General features: G+C 42.5%; 1 protein-coding gene across 1 annotated transcript in view; it reads right to left on the reverse strand.

Moving 5' to 3' along the window:
• KMT2A (lysine methyltransferase 2A) overlaps window positions 1-27050 on the reverse strand; it is a 555423-nt gene that overhangs the window by 90760 nt on the left and 437613 nt on the right. The window contains exon 17 of the mRNA XM_053691137.1: window positions 8390-8500. Coding sequence (XP_053547112.1) covers window positions 8390-8500 — 111 coding nt within the window. The remainder of the gene's footprint in view (window positions 1-8389; window positions 8501-27050) is intronic.

Genomic DNA, 27050 nt, shown 5'->3' on the forward strand with positions numbered 1-27050 from the left:
TTTGAAAATAACAAACTCTTGATTGAATAATGAAAAACTACAGTTAAACACTAAAAAACTCTAAGCCATCTCCGTGGAGATGTTGCCTGTACAACGGCAAAGAGAATGACTGGGGTAGGCGGAGCCTAGGAGGGATCATGTGACCAGCTTTGCTGGGCTCTTTGCCATTTCCTGTTGGGGAGGAGAATATCCCACAAGTAAGGATGACGCCGTGGACCGGACACACCTATGTTGGAGAAATTAACCTTAGATTTCTTATCTTGGGGCAGAAAAAAAACTCCCTTTCCCCCAGTAATAGAGGAGATAATACAATTCAATAGAAAACTTAAAAAACTACTATCCAAAAATATTAAGATAGTAATTTAAATTTAGACACCATAACAGAGATTTAAGACATAAAACTTTTCTAGTAACTTTTCTAGTAAAAATGGCTAAAAACAAAGATTTAATATCAATTAAAATGACATAAAATATAGCATCACAAATGAAATGATTAGCATGTTAAAGTAAAAGAACAAGCTTAGACAATTCAAGATCTGTCCAACCAAAAAGTTGAAACAGCAGCAACATCAGCCATAGAAATGGCAGGTTTAAAAATATAGCCAATATGTAAATATGCTTCTCTAAGATAGGAAACACACTTCCTATCTAAAGGATCCTTAAAAGAAGAAATATCTTCCATAGGATAGAAGTACGTTCGGCAAGAGTACAAATAGCCCCACCTTAGTATGAAATAATATAACATTACAAGTGCCAAATATTTGAGCTGAAGAAATAAAATCAGCTAATTTAACAATATACACACTTAGCTTTGGTAGAAATTGTGTACAGGCAGCATAGTTCCTACAGTAACATCAGAGACAGGATCAGTTTGAGACATCTTGCAAAATTTAACAAAAAAGATAAAATAACATTTAAACAAAATATCCAATTTCCTCAAAAAAAACAGTTTCAGTAATGGGAAAAAATGCTTATGCTAAAATACTTAAATGAAAATCAAATCAAAAGCAAACATCATAGCCCTCTGTAAATAAATGAGAGCAGAGAGCAAAAGAGGTATAGACTTAATACAACACATTTTTGGCGCCAACAATGACACAAACAAAGAGAACGCAAATACAGAATAAAAAATTTGCGTCAACAAAGACGCAAGAAATGACGCGACTCGCATCACAACAAACGCAACCTCCGAGGCAAAAATATTTGCGCCAAGAATTACGCAATAATTAGAAGCAGTTTGCATCATCGCAAGCCTAATTTGCGGGCGAGAATTTGAAAAAAACAAGTCCGAAGTTACAACTATCTGGAACCCCAGGTAAGAAAAAAATTAGTAAATTTCTCCCAAAAACATAATTTATGCTTACCTGATAAATTCCTTTCTTCTGTTGTGTGATCAGTCCACGGGTCATCATTACTTCTGGGATATAACTCCTCCCCAACAGGAAATGCAAGAGGATTCACCCAGCAGAGCTGCATATAGCTCCTCCCCTCTACGTCACTCCCAGTCATTCGACCAAGAATCAACGAGAAAGGAGAAACCAAGGGTGAAGTGGTGACTGGAGTATAATTTAAAAGATATTTACCTGCCTTAAAAAACAGGGCGGGCCGTGGACTGATCACACAACAGAAGAAAGGAATTTATCAGGTAAGCATAAATTATGTTTTCTTCTGTTATGTGTGATCAGTCCACGGGTCATCATTACTTCTGGGATACCAATACCAAAGCAAAAGTACACGGATGACGGGAGGGATAGGCAGGCTCATTATACAGAAGGAACCACTGCCTGAAGAACCTTTCTCCCAAAAATAGCCTCCGAAGAAGCAAAAGTGTCAAATTTGTAAAATTTGGAAAAAGTATGAAGCGAAGACCAAGTTGCAGCCTTGCAAATCTGTTCAACAGAGGCCTCATTCTTAAAGGCCCAAGTGGAAGCCACAGCTCTAGTAGAATGAGCTGTAATTCTTTCAGGAGGCTGCTGTCCAGCAGTCTCATAGGCTAAACGAATTAAGCTACGAAGCCAGAAGGAGAGAGAGGTAGCCGAAGCCTTATGACCTCTCCTCTGACCAGAGTACACGACAAACAGGGAAGACGTTTGTCGAAAATCCTTAGTTGCCTGCAAGTAGAACTTGAGGGCACGAACTACATCCAGATTGTGTAGAAGACGTTCCTTCTTTGAAGAAGGATTCGGGCACAGGGAAGGCACCACGATCTCTTGATTGATGTTCCTGTTAGTGACTACCTTAGGTAAGAACCCAGGTTTTGTACGCAGAACTACCTTATCTGAATGAAAAATCAAATAAGGAGAATCACAATGTAAAGCTGATAACTCAGAGACTCTCCGAGCCGAAGAAATAGCCATTAAAAATAACACTTTCCAAGATAACAACTTTATATCAATGGAATGAAGGGGTTCAAACGGAACTCCTTGTAGAACGTTAAGAACAAGGTTTAAACTCCATGGCGGAGCAACAGTTTTAAACACAGGCTTGATCCTAGCTAAAGCCTGACAAAAGGCCTGGACGTCTGGATTTTCTGACAGACGCCTGTGTAACAAGATGGACAGAGCTGAGATCTGTCCCTTTAATGAACTAGCCGATAAACCCTTTTCTAAACCTTCTTGTAGAAAGGACAATATCCTAGGAATCCTAAACTTACTCCAGGAGTAACCTTTGGATTCGCACCAGTATAGGTATTTACGCCATATCTTATGGTAAATCCTTCTGGTAACAGGCTTCCTAGCCTGTATCAGGGTATCAATAACCGACTCAGAAAAACCACGTTTTGATAAAATCAAGCGTTCAATTTCCAAGCAGTCAGCTTCAGAGAAGTTAGATTTTGATGTTTGAATGGACCCTGTATCAGAAGGTCCTGTCTTAGAGGTAGAGACCAAGGCGGACAGGATGACATGTCCACTAGATCTGCATACCAAGTCCTGCGTGGCCATGCAGGCGCTATTAGAATCACTGATGCTCTCTCCTGTTTGATTTTGGCAATCAATCGAGGAAGCAGCGGGAAGGGTGGAAACACATAAGCCATCCCGAAGTTCCAAGGTGCTGTCAAAGCATCTATCAGAACCGCTCCCGGATCCCTGGATCTGGACCCGTAGCGAGGAAGTTTGGCGTTCTGGCGAGACGCCATGAGATCTATCTCTGGTTTGCCCCAACTTCGAAGTATTTGGGCAAAGACCTCCGGATGAAGTTCCCACTCCCCCGGATGAAAAGTCTGGCGACTCAAGAAATCCGCCTCCCAGTTCTCCACTCCCGGGATGTGGATTGCTGACAGGTGGCAAGAGTGAGACTCTGCCCAGCGAATTATCTTTGATACTTCCATCATTGCTAGGGAGCTTCTTGTCCCTCCTTGATGGTTGATGTAAGCTACAGTCGTGATGTTGTCCGACTGAAACCTGATGAACCCCCGAGTTTTTAACTGGGGCCAAGCCAGAAGGGCATTGAGAACTGCTCTCAATTCCAGAATGTTTATTGGCAGGAGACTTTCCTCCTGATTCCATTGTCCCTGAGCCTTCAGAGAATTCCAGACAGCGCCCCAACCTAGTAGGCTGGCGTCTGTTGTTACAATTGTCCAGTCCGGCCTGCTGAATGGCATCCCCCTGGACAGATGTGGCCGAGAAAGCCACCATAGAAGAGAGTTTCTGGTCTCTTGATCCAGATTCAGAGTAGGGGACAAGTCTGAGTAATCCCCATTCCACTGACTCAGCATGCACAATTGCAGCGGTCTGAGATGTAGACGTGCAAAGGGTACTATGTCCATTGCTGCTACCATTAAGCCGATCACCTCCATGCATTGAGCTACTGACGGGAGTTGAATGGAATGAAGGACACGGCATGCATTTAGAAGCTTTGTTAATCTGTCTTCTGTCAGATAAATCTTCATTTCTACAGAATCTATAAGAGTCCCCAAGAATGGAACTCTTGTGAGAGGAAAGAGAGAACTCTTCTTTTCGTTCACTTTCCATCCATGCGACCTTAGAAATGCCAGAACTAACTCTGTATGAGACTTGGCAGTTTGAAAGCTTGAAGCTTGTATCAGAATGTCGTCTAGGTACGGAGCTACCGAAATTCCTCGCGGTCTTAGTACCGCCAGAAGGGCACCCAGAACCTTTGTGAAGATTCTTGGAGCCGTAGCCAATCCGAATGGAAGAGCTACAAACTGGTAATGCCTGTCTAAGAAGGCAAACCTTAGATACCGGTAATGATCTTTGTGAATCGGTATGTGAAGGTAAGCATCCTTTAAATCCACTGTAGTCATGTACTGACCCTTTTGGATCATGGGTAAGATTGTCCGAATAGTTTCCATTTTGAACGATGGAACTCTTAGGAATCTGTTTAGGATCTTTAAATCCAAGATTGGCCTGAAAGTTCCCTCTTTTTTGGGAACCACAAACAGGTTTGAGTAAAACCCTTGTCCTTGTTCCGACCGCGGAACCGGATGGATCACTCCCATTAATAACAGATCTTGTACACAGCGTAGAAACGCTTCTTTCTTTATCTGGTTTGTTGACAACCTTGACAGATGAAATCTCCCTCTTGGGGGAGAGAATTTGAAGTCTAGAAGGTATCCCTGAGATATGATCTCTAGCGCCCAGGGATCCTGAACATCTCTTGCCCAAGCCTGGGCGAAGAGAGAGAGTCTGCCCCCCACTAGATCCGGTCCCGGATCGGGGGCCCTCGATTCATGCTGTCTTTGGGGCAGCAGCAGGTTTCCTGGCCTGCTTGCCCTTGTTCCAGGACTGGTTAGGTTTCCAGCCTTGTCTGTAACGAGCAACAGCTCCTTCCTGTTTTGGTGCAGTGGAAGTTGGTGCTGCTCCTGCTTTGAAATTCCGAAAGGGACGAAAATTAGACTGTCTAGCCTTAGCTTTGGCTTTGTCTTGAGGCAGGGCGTGGCCCTTACCTCCTGTAATGTCAGCGATAATTTCTTTCAAACCGGGCCCAAATAAAGTTTGCCCCTTGAAAGGTATATTAAGTAATTTGGACTTAGAAGTTACATCAGCTGACCAGGATTTTAGCCACAGCGCCCTACGTGCTTGAATGGCGAATCCTGAGTTCTTAGCCGTAAGTTTGGTTAAATGTACTACGGCCTCCGAAATGAATGAATTAGCTAGTTTAAGGACTCTAAGCCTGTCCGTAATGTCGTCCAGCGTAGCTGAACTAAGGTTCTCTTCCAGAGACTCAATCCAAAATGCTGCCGCAGCCGTAATCGGCGCGATGCATGCAAGGGGTTGCAATATAAAACCTTGTTGAACAAACATTTTCTTAAGGTAACCCTCTAATTTTTTATCCATTGGATCTGAAAAAGCACAGCTATCCTCCACCGGGATAGTGGTACGCTTAGCTAAAGTAGAAACTGCTCCCTCCACCTTAGGGACCGTTTGCCATAAGTCCCGTGTGGTGGCGTCTATTGGAAACATCTTTCTAAATATTGGAGGGGGTGAGAACGGCACACCGGGTCTATCCCACTCCTTAGTAACAATTTCAGTTAGTCTCTTAGGTATAGGAAAAACGTCAGTACTCGCCGGTACCGCAAAGTATTTATCCAACCTACACAATTTCTCAGGTATTGCAACAGTGTTACAATCATTAAGAGCCGCTAAAACCTCCCCTAGTAATACACGGAGGTTCTCCAATTTAAATTTAAAATTTGAAATATCTGAATCCAATCTGTTTGGATCAGAACCGTCACCCACAGAATGAAGCTCTCCGTCCTCATGCTCTGCAAGCTGTGACGCAGTATCAGACATGGCCCTAGTATTATCAGCGCACTCTGTTCTCACCCCAGAGTGATCACGCTTGCCTCTTAGTTCTGGTAATTTAGCCAAAACTTCAGTCATAACAGTAGCCATATCTTGTAATGTTATCTGTAATGGCCGCCCAGATGTACTAGGCGCCACAATATCACGCACCTCCCGGGCGGGAGATGCAGGTACTGACACGTGAGGCGAGTTAGTCGGCATAACTCTCCCCTCGCTGTTTGGTGAAATTTGTTCAATTTGTACAGATTGGCTTTTATTTAAAGTAGCATCAATACAGTTAGTACATAAATTTCTATTGGGCTCCACCTTGGCATTGGAACAAATGACACAGGTATCTTCCTCTGAATCAGACATGTTTAACACACTAGCAATAAACTTGCAACTTGGTTACAATCTTATTTAACAAAAACGTACTGTGCCTCAAAGAAGCACTAAACGATTAAATGACAGTTGAAATAATGAACTGAAAAACAGTTATCGCATCAATCCTTGAAAAACAACACAACTTTTAGCAAAGGTTTGTTCCCATTAGTAAAGTAACAATAATTAAATTTGAAACATAAAAATTACAGAGCAACGTCTTTTAATCACAGTCAATATATAAGTCTCACAGCTCTGCTGAGAGAATCTACCTCCCTCCAAGGAAGTTTGAAGACCCCTGATTTCTGTTAGAGATGAACCGGATCATGCAGGAAATACAAGAGTAACTGACTGGAAATTTTTGATGCGTAGCAAAGAGCGCCAAAAACGGCCCCTCCCCCTCACACACAGCAGTGAGAGAGAAACGAAACTGTCACAATTAAAACAAGCAAACTGCCAAGTGGAAAAATAATGCCCAAACATTTATTCACTCAGTACCTCAGAACATGCAAACGATTCTACATTCCAGCAAAAACGTTTAACATAATAAATACCTATTAAAAGGTTTAATGTACTTTTAACAGAGTAATTCCAGTGAAATACCATTCCCAGAATACTGAAGTGTAGAGTATACATACATGTCATTATAACGGTATGGCAGGATTTTCTCATCAATTCCATTCAGAAAATAAAAACTGCTACATACCTCAATGCAGATTCATCTGCCCGCTGTCCCCTGATCTGAAGCTTTTACCTCCCTCAGATGGCCGAGAAACAGCAATATGATCTTAACTACTCCGGTTAAAATCATAGTAAAAAACTCTGGTAGATTCTTCTTCAAACTCTGCCAGAGAGGTAATAACACGCTCCGGTGCTATTGTAAAATAACAAACTTTTGATTGAAGTTATAAAAACTAAGTATAATCACCATAGTCCTCTCACACATCCTATCTAGTCGTTGGGTGCAAGAGAATGACTGGGAGTGACGTAGAGGGGAGGAGCTATATGCAGCTCTGCTGGGTGAATCCTCTTGCATTTCCTGTTGGGGAGGAGTTATATCCCAGAAGTAATGATGACCCGTGGACTGATCACACATAACAGAAGAAAACATAATTTCCATGCTGAATCTGTTAGACTGCAAAGGGAAATAAACATAGACCTGACTCATGGCAAATATATGCAATATATATTAAAACTTTAAAATATAAAATGCCAAACATAGCTGAGAGTGTCTTAAAAAATAATATATACTTACCTGGAGACACCCATCCACATACAGCCAAACCAGTACTGAAACATATCAGCAGAGGTAATGGTAGAGGAGTATAATGTCAATCTGTAAAGGGAGGCGGCAGATGAATCCCCACGACCAAATTTACAGAGAGCCTTACAATAGATTTCCCATAGGTGAAAACATGGTATCATCAGGAAATACTCCTTCACATCCCTCAGACAAACACTGTACTTTGAGAGAAATTGGGCTTCATAATGCTTAGAAGCGCCTTTCACAGAATAAATCAAGCACGACTTGCTTCACCATCCTCCAACGAAGGCAACGTTTTTAAAACTAAGATATGAGTGAGGTGGGAGGTGTATGTATAGGCATTTTGAGGTTTGGGAAACTTTGCTCCTTCCTAGTAGGAATGTATATCCCATACGTCACTAGCTCATGGACTCTTGCCACTTACATGAAAGAAAACAGATTTCTATTAGGGACCTAACCCATTTGAGAACCAAGAGAGACAGGATGGTGGGAAACTATGTGAATACTCTTAAGCTATGAGTACTTATATTGTAGTTTGGGGTGCAAACAAATGTATAAGTCAGGGCTTGACAAATCTGTTAAAAATGTTGGAGCTAGCCAATTCATTCAGTAGCCAGAAGGGGGTCAAAATAATTTTTTCATCATCTGTAGAAATCAAACTCATCAGCTGCTGCACCCACTGCCTAGCTACATAGAGTAGAAAGATGAAACAAATATCAACAAAACAAGGGTAAATATGTAAGAAGATGAGATGCTCTGCATAAAAGTGGCAGCATTTCTACCTCCTTCATGATGGAATTGGCCAATAGAGCTCACAAGAACCTGAATAATGTAACCAACAGAGAGGTAGAGAAATAGCAGTGGAAGGTGAAATTAGTAGGGGAGTAAAAGAGAGGAGAATAAAACACAACGCCATGACCAAAAAATGTTATTAAAAAAGAAAAGTGAGAGTAGGTGGGAGAAATGGAAATGGATTTTGCAATAACAGTAACTTTCTTACCCTTGTGAAGAATGATTTCACCATGCTGTTGGCTTTCTTCATTTCTGGCTGCCCCCCATCTGCATTTATAGCAGCCTGTATGATTCTCACAATATCATCGCTCAACTGCAGCTATGGGTGAAATAACATGAATGTTTAATTTTATTGTCTATTTAAGCAACTCTTTCACCAAGCCAGCATAACCTCCTTAATATTAAAGGCACATTAAGTTGAATACACCTAGAGTAGCATTGTTACTACTCAACATACCACTGATTTCCCTCTGGTACCTGCAGCTGTCTTTAAAAGTGTTTGCTTATTTTAACCCATTCGAAAAGACAGTTGGTAAAGCTCTGCATCTTCATACTAGGTGCCGCCATCTAGGTTCCCACGTATTGTTGCACTCTGTGACAGAAGCGGTACACGCTCACAAATCAGTGATGTCGCTGGCTGTTTGACAGCTGTACCTTTGACTCTGTGTTAGCTCACACAATAGAAAATAGAAGAGTTACATTTGTGTAGTTTTTTACACAGTTTTAAATTTACAAAAATAATAAAACGCCCTCAGGAATAATAAAGAGAAATACAGCCACTGCAAAAATGTACAACCCCCAGGAAGATAACAATATGACTGATCTGTGAATGTGCACTGCTTCAGGGTGCAATAATACTTGAAACTCAAAGATGGCAGCTTTTGGTGTGAAGATGCAGATTGTTACTAACCAGCACTTTTAAAGGGTTAAAATAACAGAACAGCTTTGAAGAGAGCTGCAGTTTTTTGTTTTATTAAAATTTTTACATTTCCTAAATGTCAGGTTTTTGAACATGCGTTATTTATTATCTACATTTAGATAATGGGCACAGAAAAAAAAATAAAGAAAATACTTACTGGACCAAAGAGTGAAAAACATTCTTATGTGGTCTCACCTGTAGGACACTTAAAGGGATATGAAACCCAAACATTTTTTGTGTGATTCAGATATAGCATTTAGCTTTAACAAGGTTTCCAATTTACTTCTATTATCAGATTTGCTTCATTTCCATAGTATTTTTTTGTTGAGATACCTAGGTAGGCGTCTGTAGCACTACATGGCAGGAAATAGTGCTACCATCTAGTGCTCTTACTAATGGATAACATTCTTGCAAAACTGCTGCAATATAGCGCTACAGATAAGTGCACACTCCTGAGCTTATGTCACTGCTATTTAACAAAAGATACCAAGAGAACAAAGAAAATTTGATAATAAAGTACATTAGAAAATTGTTTAAAATTTTGGGTTTCATGTCCTTTTACGGCATAACACATTAATTATGTCAATATTCAAAATATGGAGTTATAATTAGTAAATTAGATTAATTAAAATAAAAAAATGGTTTAATGTGTTAGATAATTTTATTACTGCACTACTGCTTGCATGCAGCTATGTGTTTACCTGTATGGTTAACAGCTTTGCAGGGTTTAAAGTCAGCTCTAGAGAAGCAATGTCCTCCTGGGACATGACTGAACACATATGGTGAGCCAATGACAAGAGGCATACGTGCTTAGACACCAATCCCCAGCTAGGCCCAAATGGCAATAACTTCTCTGGAGTAGATTATAATTCCGTGTAATCACTCTGCATACTTATATGCAGCAATAGTGCAATAATAAAATACTCTAACACATTACAGCAGTTTCGTTTTGCATTTTATTTTAATAATTAATTTGCATAACTTTGATCCTAAAGTTTAAATTGTCAGTTTTTTTTTTTTTTTTTTTAGAAATCTTAACCCAAATAGAAGATATTTCTATATCTTGGTTCATATCCATGGGTAATACTCACCTTGTGAGAAACCCTCTCTATGAGGGCGTGGACAGAACTGACCGACCAATCCCACAATTTCTTGTTTATAGGAAACCTATCTTTCACTTAAACCTCCTACTTCTTCAGCTGTCCAACTGAGATTGGTGGACACAGCAACCAGGGAGGGAACCTGGTAATTATTACCCATAGATATAACCAAGATATAGCAATTTATTATATTTTGGTGTTCATTTCTAATTATCTTGGCACTCTTTGGGTAATACTTTCCAGATGAGAAGACTGTAAAGCACTGTAAAATAAATAAATGGTTAGGGAGACAAGAGGTACGGCAACATAGAAAAACAGAATTTATGTTTACCTGATAAATTACTTTCTCCAACGGTGTGTCCGGTCCACGGCGTCATCCTTACTTGTGGGATATTCTCCTCCCCAACAGGAAATGGCAAAGAGCCCAGCAAAGCTGGTCACATGATCCCTCCTAGGCTCCGCCTTCCCCAGTCATTCGACCGACGTAAAGGAGGAATATTTGCATAGGAGAAATCATATGATACTGTGGTGACTGTAGTTAAAGAAAATAAATTATCAGACCTGATTAAAAAACCAGGGCGGGCCGTGGGCCGGACACACCCTTGGAGAAAGTAATTTATCAGGTAAACATAAATTCTGTTTTCTCCAACATAGGTGTGTCCGGTCCACGGCGTCATCCTTACTTGTGGGAACCAATACCAAAGCTTTAGGACACGGATGAAGGGAGGGAGCAAATCAGGTCACCTAGATGGAAGGCACCACGGCTTGCAAAACCTTTCTCCCAAAAATAGCCTCAGAAGAAGCAAAAGTATCAAATTTGTAAAATTTAGTAAAAGTGTGCAGTGAAGACCAAGTCGCTGCCTTACATATCTGATCAACAGAAGCCTCGTTCTTGAAGGCCCATGTGGAAGCCACGGCCCTAGTGGAATGGGCTGTGATTCTTTCAGGAGGCTGCCGTCCGGCAGTCTCGTAAGCCAATCTGATGATGCTTTTAAGCCAAAAAGAGAGAGAGGTAGAAGTTGCTTTTTGACCTCTCCTTTTACCAGAATAAACAACAAACAAGGAAGATGTTTGTCTAAAATCTTTTGTAGCATCTAAATAGAATTTTAGAGCACGAACTACATCCAAATTGTGCAACAAACGTTCCTTCTTTGAAACTGGATTCGGACACAAAGAAGGCACGACTATCTCCTGGTTAATGTTTTTGTTAGAAACAACTTTCGGAAGAAAACCAGGTTTAGTACGCAAAACCACCTTATCTGCATGGAACACCAGATAAGGAGGAGAACACTGCAGAGCAGATAATTCTGAAACTCTTCTAGCAGAAGAAATTGCAACCAAAAACAAAACTTTCCAAGATAATAACTTAATATCAACGGAATGTAAGGGTTCAAACGGAACCCCCTGAAGAACTGAAAGAACTAAATTGAGACTCCAAGGAGGAGTCAAAGGTTTGTAAACAGGCTTGATTCTAACCAGAGCCTGAACAAAGGCTTGAACATCTGGCACAGCTGCCAGCTTTTTGTGAAGTAACACAGACAAGGCAGAAATCTGTCCCTTCAAAGAACTTGCAGATAATCCTTTCTCCAAACCTTCTTGAAGAAAGGATAGAATCTTAGGAATTTTTATCTTGTCCCAAGGGAATCCTTTAGATTCACACCAACAGATATATTTTTTCCATATTTTGTGGTAGATTTTTCTAGTTACAGGCTTTCTGGCCTGAACAAGAGTATCAATGACAGAATCTGAGAACCCTCGCTTTGATAAGATCAAGCGTTCAATCTCCAAGCAGTCAGTTGGAGTGAGACCAGATTCGGATGTTCGAACGGACCTTGAACAAGAAGGTCTCGTCTCAAAGGTAGCTTCCATGGTGGAGCCGATGACATATTCACCAGGTCTGCATACCAAGTCCTGCGTGGCCACGCAGGAGCTATCAAGATCACCGATGCCCTCTCCTGATTGATCCTGGCTACCAGCCTGGGGATGAGAGGAAACGGCGGGAATACATAAGCTAGTTTGAAGGTCCAAGGTGCTACTAGTGCATCTACTAGAGTCGCCTTGGGATCCCTGGATCTGGACCCGTAGCAAGGAACCTTGAAGTTCTGACGAGAGGCCATCAGATCCATGTCTGGAATGCCCCACAATTGAGTAATTTGGGCAAAGATTTCCGGATGGAGTTCCCACTCCCCCGGATGAAATGTCTGACGACTCAGAAAATCCGCTTCCCAATTTTCCACTCCTGGGATGTGGATTGCAGACAAGTGGCAGGAGTGAGTCTCCGCCCATTGAATGATTTTGGTCACTTCTTCCATCGCCAGGGAACTCCTTGTTCCCCCCTGATGGTTGATGTACGCAACAGTCGTCATGTTGTCTGATTGAAACCGTATGAACTTGGCCTTTGCTAGCTGAGGCCAAGCCTTGAGAGCATTGAATATCGTTCTCAGTTCCAGAATATTTATCGGGAGAAGAGATTCTTCCCGAGACCAAAGACCCTGAGCTTTCAGGGGTCCCCAGACCGCGCCCCAGCCCACCAGACTGGCGTCGGTCGTGACAATGACCCACTCTGGTCTGCGGAAGCTCATCCCCTGTGACAGGTTGTCCAGGGACAGCCACCAACGGAGTGAATCTCTGGTCCTCTGATCTACTTGTATCGTCGGAGACAAGTCTGTATAGTCCCCATTCCACTGACTGAGCATGCACAGTTGTAATGGTCTTAGATGAATTCGCGCAAAAGGAACTACAGTATGTCCATTGCCGCTACCATCAAACCTATTACTTCCATGCACTGCGCTATGGAAGGAAGAGGAACAGAATGAAGTATTTGACAAGAGTTTAGAAGTTTTGATTTTCTGGCCTCTGTCAGAAAAATCCTCATTTCTAAGGAGTCTATTATTGTTCCCAAGAAGGGAACCCTTGTTGACGGAGATAGAGAACTTTTTTCTACGTTCACTTTCCACCCGTGAGATCTGAGAAAGGCCAGGACAATGTCCGTGTGAGCCTTTGCTTGTGGAAGGGACGACGCTTGAATCAGAATGTCGTCCAAGTAAGGTACTACTGCAATGCCCCTTGGTCTTAGCACCGCTAGAAGGGACCCTAGTACCTTTGTGAAAATTCTTGGAGCAGTGGCTAATCCGAACGGAAGTGCCACAAACTGGTAATGCTTGTCCAGAAATGCGAACCTTAGGAACCGATGATGTTCCTTGTGGATAGGAATATGTAGATACGCATCCTTTAAATCCACCGTGGTCATGAATTGACCTTCCTGGATGGAAGGAAGAATTGTTCGAATGGTTTCCATTTTGAACGATGGAACCTTGAGAAACTTGTTTAGGATCTTGAGATCTAAGATTGGTCTGAATGTTCCCTCTTTTTTGGGAACTACGAACAGATTGGAGTAGAACCCCATCCCTTGTTCTCCTAATGGAACAGGATGAATCACTCCCATTTTTAACAGGTCTTCTACACAATGTAAGAATGCCTGTTTTTTTATGTGGTCTGAAGACAATTGAGACCTGTGGAACCTCCCCCTTGGGGGAAGCCCCTTGAATTCCAGACGATAACCTTGGGAGACTATTTCTAGCGCCCAAGGATCCAGAACATCTCTTGCCCAAGCCTGAGCGAAGAGAGAGAGTCTGCCCCCCACCAGATCCGGTCCCGGATCGGGGGCCAACATCTCATGCTGTCTTGGTAGCAGTGGCAGGTTTCTTGGCCTGCTTACCTTTGTTCCAGCCTTGCATTAGCCTCCAGGCTGGCTTGGCTTGAGAAGTATTACCCTCTTGCTTAGAGGACGTAGCACTTGGGGCTGGTCCGTTTCTGCGAAAGGGACGAAAATTAGGTTTATTTTTGGCCTTGAAAGACCTATCCTGAGGAAGGGCGTGGCCCTTGCCCCCAGTGATATCAGAAATAATCTCTTTCAAGTCAGGGCCAAACAGCGTTTTCCCCTTGAAAGGAATGTTAAGCAATTTGTTCTTGGAAGACGCATCCGCTGACCAAGATTTTAGCCAAAGCGCTCTGCGCGCCACAATAGCAAACCCAGAATTTTTCGCCGCTAATCTAGCCAATTGCAAAGTGGCGTCTAGGGTGAAAGAGTTAGCCAATTTGAGAGCATGAATTCTGTCCAAAATCTCCTCATAAGAAGAATCTTTATTGAGCGCCTTTTCTAGTTCATCGAACCAGAAACACGCTGCTGTAGTGACAGGAACAATGCATGAAATTGGTTGTAGAAGGTAACCTTGCTGAACAAACATCTTTTTAAGCAAACCCTCTAATTTTTTATCCATAGGATCTTTGAAAGCACAACTATCTTCTATGGGTATAGTGGTGCGTTTGTTTAGAGTAGAAACCGCCCCCTCGACCTTGGGGACTGTCTGCCATAAGTCCTTTCTGGGGTCGACCATAGGAAACAATTTCTTAAATATAGGGGGAGGGACGAAAGGTATGCCGGGCCTTTCCCATTCTTTATTTACAATGTCCGCCACCCACTTGGGTATAGGAAAAGCTTCGGGGGGCCCCGGGACCTCTAGGAACTTGTCCATTTTACATAATTTCTCTGGAATGACCAAATTCTCACAATCATCCAGAGTAGATAACACCTCCTTAAGCAGGGCGCGGAGATGTTCCAATTTAAATTTAAATGTAATCACATCAGGTTCAGCTTGTTGAGAAATTTTCCCTGAATCTGAAATTTCTCCCTCAGACAAAACCTCCCTGGCCCCCTCAGACTGGTGTAGGGGCACTTCAGAACCAATATCATCAGCGTCCTCATGCTCTTCAGTATTTTCTAAAACAGAGCAGTCGCGCTTTCGCTGATAAGTGGGCATTTTGGCTAAAATGTTTTTGATAGAATTATCCATTACAGCCGTTAATTGTTGCATAGTAAGGAGTATTGGCGCACTAGATGTACTAGGGGCCTCCTGTGTGGGCAAGACTGGTGTAGACGAAGGAGGGGATGATGCAGTACCATGCTTACTCCCCTCACTTGAGGAATCATCTTGGGCATTATTTTCTCTAAATTTTGTGTCACATAAATCACATCTATTTAAATGAGAAGGAACCTTGGCTTCCCCACATACAGAACACAGTCTATCTGGTAGTTCAGACATGTAAAACAGGCATAAACTTGATAAGAAAGTACAAAAAACGTTTTAAAATAAAACCGTTACTGTCACTTTAATTTTTAAACTGAACACACTTTATTACTGCAAATGTGAAAAAGTATGAAGGAATTGTTCAAAATTCACCAAAATTTCACCACAGTGTCTTAAAGGCTTAAAAGTATTGCACACCAAATTTGAAAGCTTTAACCCTTAAAATAACGGAACCGGAGCCGTTTTTATATTTAACCCCTTTACAGTCCCTGGTATCTGCTTTGCTGAGACCCAACCAAGCCCAAAGGGGAATACGATACCAAATGACGCCTTCAGAAAGTCTTTTCTATGTATCAGAGCTCCTCACACATGCCTCTGCATGTCATGCTTCCCAAAAACAAGTGCGCAATAGAGGCGCGAAAATGAGGCTCTGCCTATGATTAGGGAAAGCCCCTAGAGAATAAGGTGTCCAATACAGTGCCTGCCGGTTATTTTACATAATTCCCAAGAATAAAATAATTCCTCAAAGCTATGAAGTATAAAATATGCTTATATATCAATCGTTTTAGCCCAGAAAATGTCTACAGTCTTAAAAGCCCTTGTGAAGCCCTTTTTTTTCTTTATGTAATAAAAATGGCTTACCGGATCCCATAGGGAAAATGACAGCTTCCAGCATTACATCGTCTTGTTAGAAATGTGTCATACCTCAAGCAGCAAAAGTCTGCTCACTGTTTCCCCCAACTGAAGTTAATTCCTCTCAACAGTCCTGTTGGAAACAGCCATCGATTTTAGTAACGGTTGCTAAAATCATTTTCCTCTTACAAACAGAAATCTTCATCTCTTTTCTGTTTCAGAGTAAATAGTACATACCAGCACTATTTTAAAATAACAAACTCTTGATTGAATAATAAAAACTACAGTTAAACACCAAAAAACTCTAAGCCATCTCCGTGGAGATGTTGCCTGTACAACGGCAAAGAGAATGACTGGGGAAGGCGGAGCCTAGGAGGGATCATGTGACCAGCTTTGCTGGGCTCTTTGCCATTTCCTGTTGGGGAGGAGAATATCCCACAAGTAAGGATGACGCCGTGGACCGGACACACCTATGTTGGAGAAAAGTTATTGTTTAAAGCGAATGTAAATTTTGATGCTAAAGTGTCCGATTTCTAAAAATTTGATTAAAAACAGGGGCACTTTAATTCATCAAAATTTACATTTCACTCCTGTTGAGAAAAAAAACTTACCTTTTAATCATCACAGCAGCTCCAGCTTCCTCCGGTCGTCGCAAGCCATTTCTGACGTCAGAAATGATGGAAAGGTTATCCTCCAATCACGGCTTCCCCCCGGGGGAATCAGTGTCTGATTCAACGCCGTGATTGGAGGAAGCCGGATTCCTCATTTTAGACCCAGGAAGAGGTTTTGCGACGGGTGGAGGAAGCTGGAGCTGCTGTCAAGATTAAAAGGTAAGTTTCTTTTTCTCAACAGGAGTGAAATGTAAATTTTGATGAATTAAAGTGCCCCTGTTTTTAATCGAAATTTTAAAAACCGGACACTTTAGCATCAAAATTGACATACACTTAAAGTTATAACAGAAGAAAGAACTTTACAACCAAATCTAGCAAAAGCAGATTAATTACCATCCAAAGTATAATGTGACACAAAAGTGTGAGGTGTTTTCAAGACCTCAGCCTGCCAAATTTTAGATGAGGTAGCATCAGCTTTCATAGTCCATGATGTTAGCACTGCCCTTACGGAATGTGTCCTGGGCCCACCTAGAACTGGTTCATTCCTTTGTTTCTAAGCTATTAAAATAGCTTGAACTTATCCAACTAGAGTTAGTAGTTTTAGCTGAGCTTGGACCTAACAAGGACCTTTATGTATGACAAAGAGACGATCCATATTGTGAACGGACATGGTTCTTGTGAGAGAGATGTGTAAGCAACAGACCGCATCCAAGCGGCTTACCTTGTGCTTCCTGCCTATCAGGGCAGAAAGATGTAGGACAACCTTATCCTCATGAAAAGATAAATATATGGTTCTCTCACAGAAAAATGCTTGTAATTCAGACACAAGTCTAGAAGACATAATAGAGTCCAAAAAGACTGTCTTCAAAGTTAAAAAACAAAACAAAAATAACTTTGTGCAGTAGAACTAACGGCAAATGCAAAAGAACCTCATGAACAAGAGGTAAATCCCAAGTTGCTATAAGTGATTTTGTAGAAGGAAGGATATGAGCCAATGCCTGAAAAAAATGGATAATTAAGCTCACATTTTGTAATCACTAATGAATACTCCTTTCAATTGGATATTCAATGGCAAATACCCAAATGTCTCTTAAAATAATACTGATACTAAAAAACATATATCCTCCATATTGCTCAAAAGTTTATGAACTGAAATATAATCACCAAATTAGAGAATCCCTAGGGAGTGGTGATGTACCAATCTTGTTGTCATCATTTTCCTAAACTTGAAAAATTCTGTTTCCAAGCAGACACCTGAACAGCTACACATCATTTTATTATTCAACTCGAAGAATCAAAACGTAAATCCACTTCCTCTGCTCCTGGTCTGGAACTGAGAATCTCAGTCTTGAAAACGAAAGGCACACTTTCAAAAGGAGTAGGAAAATAAAAGTGAGACCTTTGCCTGTATATATAGGCAGAGTTTAGTACTGGAACTGAAACACATTCAGCTTGTGATAGAGGCCTGTCAGTCACAGTGTAATATTAAGTGAGAAGACCCTGTACCTTTAACTATTTTAAGTGTACATGATGAAGGTTTCAATTTAAAACAGACTAGAAACCAAGCTGTTATTTTCAATACAACTTGTTTTTCTAGTTAGAATATTCTGCATTCAATACCCCAGATTCTGTAAACTCTACCTGCAAAGAGAAATAGATTTGCTATATATTTATAAATAAATAATAATAATAAAAAAAAGAAAATTTATGCTTACCTGATAAATTTGTTTCTTTAAAGACACGATGAGTCCACAGATTTCATCCTTACTTGTGGGATCTCACCTCCTGGTCAGCAGGAGGAGGTAAAGAGCACCACAGCAGAGCTGCTATATATAGCTCCTCCCTTCCCTCCCACTCCAGTCATTCGACTGAAGTTAGGAAGAGAAAGGAAAAGCCAAGGTGCAGAGGTGTCTGAGGTTTACATAAATTAATAACCTGTCTCAAAGAACAGGGCGGACCGTGGACTCATTGTGTCTAAAAAGAAACAAATTTATCAGGTAAGCATCAATTTTCTTTTCTTTTAAAAGACACGATGAGTCCACGGATTTCATCCTTACTTGTGGGATACAATACCAAAGCTAGAGAACACAGATGATAAGGGAGGGACAAGACAGGGAACCTAAAGGGAAGGCACCACTGCTTGAAGAACCTTTCTCCTAAAAGCAGCCTCAGCCGAGGCAAAAGTATCAAATTTGTAAAATTTTGAAAAAGTGTGAAGAGAAGACCAAGTTGCAGCCTAGCAAATCTGTTCTACAGAAGCTTCATTTTTGAATGCCCATGAGGAAGCAACAGCCCTAGTGGAATGAGCCGTAACTCTCTCTGGAGGCTGCTGTCCAGCAGTTTCATATGCAAAACGGATGCTACTCTTCAGCCAAAAAGAAAGAGAGGTAGCCATAGCTTTCTGACCCTTACGCTTTCCAGAGAAAACGACACACAAAGAAGACGACTGACGAAAGTCTTTAGTCGCTTGTAAATAAAATTTCAGAGCATGGACCACGTCCAAATTGTACAACAGACGTTCCTTTTGAGAAGAAGGATTAGGACACAAGGAAGGAACAACAATCTCCTGATTAATGTTCCTGTCTGAAACAACCTTAGGAAGGAACCCTAGTTTAGTACGTAAAACTACCTTATCCAAATGAAAAATAAGGTAAGGCAAATTGTATTGCAATGCCGAAAGCTCAGACTCTCTTCGAGCTGAAGAAATGGCAACAAGAAATAAAACTTTCCAAGATAACAACTTAATATCTAAGGAATGCATAGGCTCAAACGGAGCCCCTTGAAGAACTTTAAGAACTAAATTCAGACTCCATGGAGGAGCAAATGGTTTAAACACAGGCCTGATTCTAACCAAAGCCTGACAAAAAGATTTAACATCTGGGACATCCGCCAGACGTTTGTGTAACAAAATAGATAAGGCAGAGATCTGACCCTTTAGGGAACTTGCCGATAAACCCTTCTCCAATCCTTCTTGGAGAAAGGACAACATTCTGGGAATCCTAACTCTACTCCACGAGTCGCCCTTGGATTCACACCAATAAAGATATTTACGCCATATCTTATGGTAAATCTTTCTAGTCACAGGCTTACGAGCCTGGATCATGGTCTCTATGACCGAATCAGAAATCCCTCGCTTGGACAGAATTAAGAGTTCAACCTCCAAGCAGTCAGCTTCAGAGAAACTAAATTTGGGTGAAGAAAGGGCCCCTGAATGAGAAGGTCCTTCCTCAACAGAAGTCTTCAAAATGGCAGGGATGACATGTCCCCCAGATCTGCATACCAAATCCTGCGAGGCCATGCAGGAGCAATGAGGATCACTGATGCCCTCTCCTGTTTAATTCGAGCAATGACTCGAGGAAGAAGCGCAAACGGAGGAAATAGGTATGCAAGATTGAAGGCCCAAGGAACCGCCAGAGCATCTATCAGTTCTGCCTGGGGATCCCTGGATCTCGACCCGTATCTCAGAAGCTTGGCATTCTGACGAGATGCCATGAGATCCAACTCCGGCCAACCCCATTTGAGAATCAGGTTGGAGAACACTTCTGGATGGAGTTCCTACTTTCCCAGATGAAAAGTCTGCCTCCCAGTTGTCCACCCCTGCGATATGGATCGCTGACAGATGACAAGAATGGGCCTCCGCCCACCAGATTATCTTGGCTACCTCGGTCATCGCTAGGGAACTCCTCGTTCCTCCTTGATGATTGATGTAGGCCACTGTCGTTATGTTGTCCGTCTGGAATCTGATGAACTGGGCCGAAGATCGCTCTCAGTTCCAGGATGTTTATAGGAAGAACAGACTTTGCCGGAGTACACACTCCCTGAGCTTTTAGAGGACCCCAGACAGCCCCCCACCCTAGAAGGCTGGCATCTGTTGTCACAATCACCCAGGATGGTCTGCGAAAGCATGTTCCTTGGGATAGATGATCTAGAGACAACAACCATTGAAGTGAATCCCTTGTCTCCTGCTCCAGGGTTATTCAAGGAGACAAGTCTGCATAATCTCCATTCCACAGCATAAGCATGTTTAACTGCAGAGGTCTGAGGTGAAACCGAGCAAACGGGATGATGTCCATTGCCGCCACCATCAGTCCGATTAATTCCATGCACTGGGCCACTGACGGCCGAGGATTGGACTGAAGGGTTCGACAGGTATCTAGTATCTTTGATTTCCTGACCTCTGTCAGAAAAATCCTCATGGATATAGAATCGATTACAGTTCCCAAGAAAGTCACCCTTGCTTTCGGGATTAAAGAACTCTTTTCCAGATTTACTTTCCACCCGTGAGTCCTGAGGAAGGACAGTACAATGTCGGTATGGGACCCTGCTTGTTGACAAGATGGCGCCTGAATCAGAATATCGTCCAGATAAGGCGCTACCGCAATGCCCCGTGGTCTTAGAACCGCCAGCAAAGACCCCAGAACCTTTGTGAAAATTCTGGGTGCCGTGGCCAGCCCGAAAGGAAGAGCCACAAACTGAAAGTGCTGGTCCAGAAAAGAAAACCTTAGGAACTTGTGATGATCTCTGTGGATAGGAACATGAAGGTATGCATCCTTCAAATCCACTGTCGTCATAAATTGAACCTCCTGGATCAATCGAAGAATGGTCTGAATAGTTTCCATCTTGAATGATGGAACTCTGAAAAACTTGTTTAGAGTCTTGAGATCTAATATAGGTCTGAAGGTTCCCTCTCTTTTGGGAACTACAAACATATTTGAATAAAACCCCTGCCCCTGTTCCTGTGCTGGAACGGGAACAATTACTCCCAGGGAGGAGAGGTCTCTTACACAATGTAAGAACTCCTCTTTTTTTTATCTGGTTTGCAGATAATCTTGAAAGAAGAAACCTTCCTCTGGGAGGAGGAAAATTCTTGAACTCCAGTTTGTATCCCTGGGACACTATCTCTATAGCCCAGGGATCCTGAACGTCTCGCACCCAAGCCTGAACAAAGAAAGAAAGTCTGCCCCCCCACCATCACCAGATCCGGTCCCGGATCGGGGGCATGCCCTTCATGCTGTTTTGGAGTCAGCAGCAGGCTTCTAGGACTGTTTAAGCTTGTTCCAAGGCTGGTTGGGTCTCCAAGTAGGCTTAGATTGGGAATAGTTTCCTTCTTGTTTAGAGGAGGAAGAGAAAGAATTTCCCTTGAAATTACGAAAGGAATGAAAATTACTTTGTCGTCCTTTTTGTTTATTTCTCTTATCCTGAGGAAGATGACCCTTACCTCCCGTGATGTCAGAAATAATTTCCTTCAGGGCAGGTCCAAACAAGGTCTTTCCTTTGTAAGAAATAGCTAGAAGTTTAGACTTGGATGACACGTCCGCAGACCAAGGCTTTAACCATAAAGCTCTGCGGGCAAGAATAGAAAACCCTGAACTTTTAGCTGCTAATTTAGTAATTTGATGAGAAGCATCTGTAATAAAGGCATTAGCCAACTTCAGAGCTTTAATCCTATCTTGGATCTCTTCTAAAGTAGTTTCAGTTCTGAGAGACTCAGACAGAGCATCAAACCAATAAGCTGCTGCACTAGTGACCGTAGCAATGCACGCAGCCGGCTGCAATAGCAGACCCTGGTGAACATAAATCTTTTTAAGTAGACCCTCCAACTTCTTGTCCATGGGATCTTTAAAAGCACAACTATCCTCAATTGGAATAGTAGTTCGCTTCGCTAGAGTGGAAATAGCTCCTTCCACCCTAGGCACCATCTGCCAAGTTTCCCTGACAGCATCCGCTATAGGAAACATTTTCTTGAAAATAGGAGATGGAGAGAAGGGAATACCTGGTCTCTCCCATTCCTTGGAAATAATCTCAGAAGTCCGCTTCGGTACTGGAAAAACGTCTGAGTAAGAGGAAACTTCAAAATATCTGTCTAACTTGCTTGACTTCGCAGGAGCAACCACTACTGTAGAATCACAATCATCTAAAGTAACTAAAACCTCCCTAAGCAACAGACGAAGGTGTTCTAGTTTGAGCCTGAAAGAAACAACCTCTGAATCAGTCAAAGGTATTGCACCTTCTGAGTCTGAAACGTCGCCTTCTGATAGAACCTTCATACCCTCCAACTCAGCTCCCTGGGAGGGTACCTCCGAGATTGCCACCATAGAATCAGAAACCTCATTTACTACGTGGTTGTCCTTCCTCTTACGCTTGCCTTGTGGCATAGGAAAAGCAGACAATGCATCAGAAATTGTGGAAGACATAACTGTAGCTATGTCTTTTAAAGTAATTCCAGCAATCACTGGAGTAGAAGTACAGGGCACTGCTTGTGCAGGCGTTAAATCTTGGGACGCTTGGGGAGAAAGCTGCGGCATACTCTGAATCTCAGCATTAGACGCCTGAGAAGCATCTGCCTTTGAAAAATTTTGCTCATAAAAATTATTTTCTTTATAACTCAAGGCCCTTTCAATACATGACGGGCAGGAAGGGATTGATGGTTCCACATTAGCATCCAAACACATGGTGCAAGTAACATTCTGCACAGCTCCTAGGTCCATACTGCGGTACAAAAAACATAATTTATGCTTACCTGATAAATTCCTTTCTCCTGTAGTGTAATCAGTCCACGGGTCATCCATTACTTATGGAATATATATCTCTTCCTAACAGGAAACTGCAAGAGAATTACCCAGCAGAGCTGCTATATAGCTCCTCCCCTCACATATCATACTCAGTCATTCGACCAAAGCAGATGAGAAAGGAGGAACCATAGGGTACAGTGGTGACTGGAGTTTAATTAAAATTTAGACCTGCCGTAAAAACAGGGCGGGCCGTGGACTGACTACACTACAGGAGAAAGGAATTTATCAGGTAAGCATAAATTATGCTTTCTCCTGTTAAGTGTAGTCAGTCCACGGGTCATCCATTACTTATGGAATACCAATACCAAAGCTAAAGTACACGGATGAAGGGAGGGACAAGGCAGGAACATTAAACAGAAGGAACCACTGCCTGAAGTACCTTTCTCCCAAAAATAGTCTCCGACGAAGCAAAAGTGTCAAATTTGTAAAATTTTGAAAAAGTGTGAAGCGAAGACCAAGTCGCAGCCTTGCAAATCTGTTCAACAGAGGCCTCATTTTTAAAGGCCCAGGTGGAAGCCACAGCTCTAGTAGAATGAGCTGTAATCCTTTCAGGAGGCTGCTGTCCAGCAGTCTCATAGGCTAAGCGTATTATGCTACGAAGCCAAAAAGAGAGAGAGGTAGCCGAAGCCAAACAGGGAAGAAGTTTGACGAAAATCCTTAGTTGCCTGCAAATAGAATTTCAGGGCACGGACTACGTCCAGATTATGCAAAAGTCGTTCCTTCTTTGAAGAAGGGTTAGGACACAGAGATGGAACAACAATCTCTTGATTGATATTCCTGTTAGTAACTACCTTAGGTAAGAACCCAGGTTTAGTACTCAGGACTACCTTGTCTGAATGAAAAATCAGATAAGGAGAATCACAATGTAAGGCAGATAACTCAGAGACTCTTCGAGCCGAGGAAATAGCCATCAAAAACAGAACTTTCCAAGATAACAGCTTGATATCAATGGAAAGAAGGGGTTCAAATGGAACGCCTTGAAGAACATTAAGAACTAAGTTTAAGCTCCACGGCGGAGCAACAGACTTAAACACAGGCTTAATCCTAGTTAAAGCCTGACAGAAAGCCTGAACGTCTGGAACTTCAGCCAGACGTTTGAGTAGAAGAATAGACAGAGCAGAAATCTGTCCCTTTAACGAACTAGTAGATAAGCCCTTTTCTAAACCCTCTTGTAGAAAGGACAATATCCTAGGAATCCTAACCTTACTCCATGAGTAACTCTTGGATTCGCACCAATGTAAATATTTACGCCATATCTTATGGTAAATTTTTTCTGGTAACAGGCTTCCTAGCCTGTATTAAGGTATCAATAACCGACTCCGAGAAGCCACGCTTTGATAGAATCAAGCGTTCAATCTCCATGCAGTCAGCCTCAGAGAAATTAGATTTGGATGTTTGAAAGGACCCTGAATTAGAAGGTCCTGTCTCAGAGGCAGAGACCACCGTGGACAGGACGACATGTCCACTAGGTCTGCATACCAGGTCCTGCGTGGCCACGCAGGCGCTATCAGAATCACCGAAGCTCTCTCCTGTTTGATCTTGGCAATCAAACGAGGAAGCATCGGGAATGGTGGAAACACATAAGCCATGTTGAAGACCCAAGGGGCTGTCAGACCATCTATCAGCACCGCTCCCGGGTCCCTAGACCTGGATCCGTAACAAGGAAGCTTGGCGTTCTGACGAGACGCCATGAGATCCAGATCTGGTTTGCCCCAACGACGAATCAGTTGAGCAAAGACCTCCGGATGAAGCTCCCACTCCCCCGGATGAAAAGTCTGGCGACTTAGAAAATCCGCCTCCCAGTTCTCCACGCCTGGGATGTAGATCGCTGACAGGTGGCAAGAGTGAGACTCTGCCCAGCGAATTATCTTTGAGACTTCCAACATCGCTAGGGAACTTCTGGTTCCCCCTTGATGGTTGATGTAAGCCACAGTCGTGATGTTGTCCGACTGAAATCTGATGAACCTCAGAGTTGCTAACTGAGGCCAAGCTAGGAGAGCATTGAATATTGCTCTTAACTCCAGAATATTTATTGGGAGGAGTTTCTCCTCCTGAGTCCATAATCCCTGAGCTTTCAGGGAATTCCAGACTGCTCCCCAGCCTAGAAGGCTGGCGTCTGTTGTTACAGTCGTCCAATCTGGCCTGCGAAAGGTCATCCCCTTGGACAGATGTGGCCGAGAAAGCCACCATAGAAGAGAATCTCTGGTCTCTTGATCCAGATTTAGTAGGGGGGACAAATCTGAGTAATCCCCATTCCACTGACTTAGCATGCACAATTGCAGCGGTCTGAGATGCAGGCGCGCAAATGGTACTATGTCCATTGCCGCTACCATTAAGCCGATTACTTCCATGCACTGAGCTACTGACGGGTGTGGAATGGAGTGAAGGACACGGCAAGCATTTAGAAGTTTTAAAGGGACACTCAATCAAAATTAAATTTTCATTATTCAGATAGAGCATGCCATTTTAAACAACTTTCCAATTTACTTCCATTAACAAAATGTGCACAGTCTTTTATATTTAAACTTTTTGAGTCACCAGCTCCTACTGAGCATGTGCAAGAATAAGTGTGTATGCATTTGTGAATGGCTGATGGCTGTCACATGGTACGTGTATGCATTTGTGATTGGCTGATGGCTGTCACATGGTACAGGGGGAGTGGAAAAAGACATAACTTTTAAAATTGTCAGAAAAAAATCTACTACTCATTTGAAGTTCAGACTAAGTGCTATTACATTGTCTTGTTATCTTGCATTTGTTGATTATGCAAATCTACTGTGTTGACTGGTCCTTTAATAACCTGGCCTCTGTCAGGTAAATTTTCATCTCTACAGAATCTATAAGAGTCCCTAGAAAGGGAACTCTTGTAAGTGGTAATAGAGAACTCTTTTCCACGTTCACCTTCCACCCATGCGACCTCAGAAATGCCAGAACTATCTCTGTATGAGACTTGGCAGTTTGAAAACTTGACGCTTGTATCAGAATGTCGTCTAGGTACGGAGTCACCGCTATGCCTCGCGGTCTTAGTACCGCCAGAAGTGATCCTAGAATTTTTGTAAAGATTCTTGGAGCCGTAGCTAATCCGAAGGGAAAAGCTACAAACTGGTAATGCCTGTCTAGGAAGGCAAATCTCAGATACCGGTAATGGTCCTTGTGAATCGGTATGTGAAGGTAGGCATCCTTTAGATCCACTGTGGTCATGTACTGACCCTCTTGGATCATGGGAAGGATGGTTCGAATAGTTTCCATTTTGAATGATGGAACTCTTAGAAATTTGTTTAGGATTTTTAAGTCCAAGATTGGCCTGAAGGTTCCCTCTTTCTTGGGAACCACAAATAGGTTTGAATAGAATCCCTGCCCGTGTTCCGTCCGCGGAACTGGGTGGATTACCCCCATTAGTAAGAGGTCTTGTACACAGCGTAGAAACGCCTCTTTCTTTATTTGGTTTGCTGATAACCTTGAAAGATGAAATCTCCCCCGTGGAGGAGAAGTTTTGAAGTCCAGGAGATATCCCTGAGATATGATCTCCAACGCCCAGGGATCCTGGACATCTCTTGCCCAAGCCTGGGCGAAGAGAGAAAGTCTGCCCCCCATTAGATCCGTTTCCGGATAGGGGGCCCTCTCTTCATGCTGTTTTGGGGGCAGCAGCAGGTTTCTTGGCCTGCTTGCCCCTGTTCCAGGACTGGTTAACTTTCCAGCCCTGTCTGTAACGAGCAACAGCTCCTTCCTGTTTTGGAGCGGAGGAAGTTGATGCTGCTCCTGCCTTGAAGTTACGAAAGGCACGAAAATTAGACTGTTTGGCCTTTGATTTGGCCCTGTCCTGAGGTAGAGCATGGCCCTTACCTCCCGTAATGTCAGCAATAATTTCTTTCAAGCCGGGCCCGAATAAGGTCTGCCCTTTGAAAGGAATATTAAGCAATTTAGATTTAGAAGTCACGTCAGCTGAC

This window comes from Bombina bombina, chromosome 8 (assembly GCF_027579735.1).
Source record: "Bombina bombina isolate aBomBom1 chromosome 8, aBomBom1.pri, whole genome shotgun sequence".
NCBI classification, from domain to species: domain Eukaryota; kingdom Metazoa; phylum Chordata; class Amphibia; order Anura; family Bombinatoridae; genus Bombina; species Bombina bombina.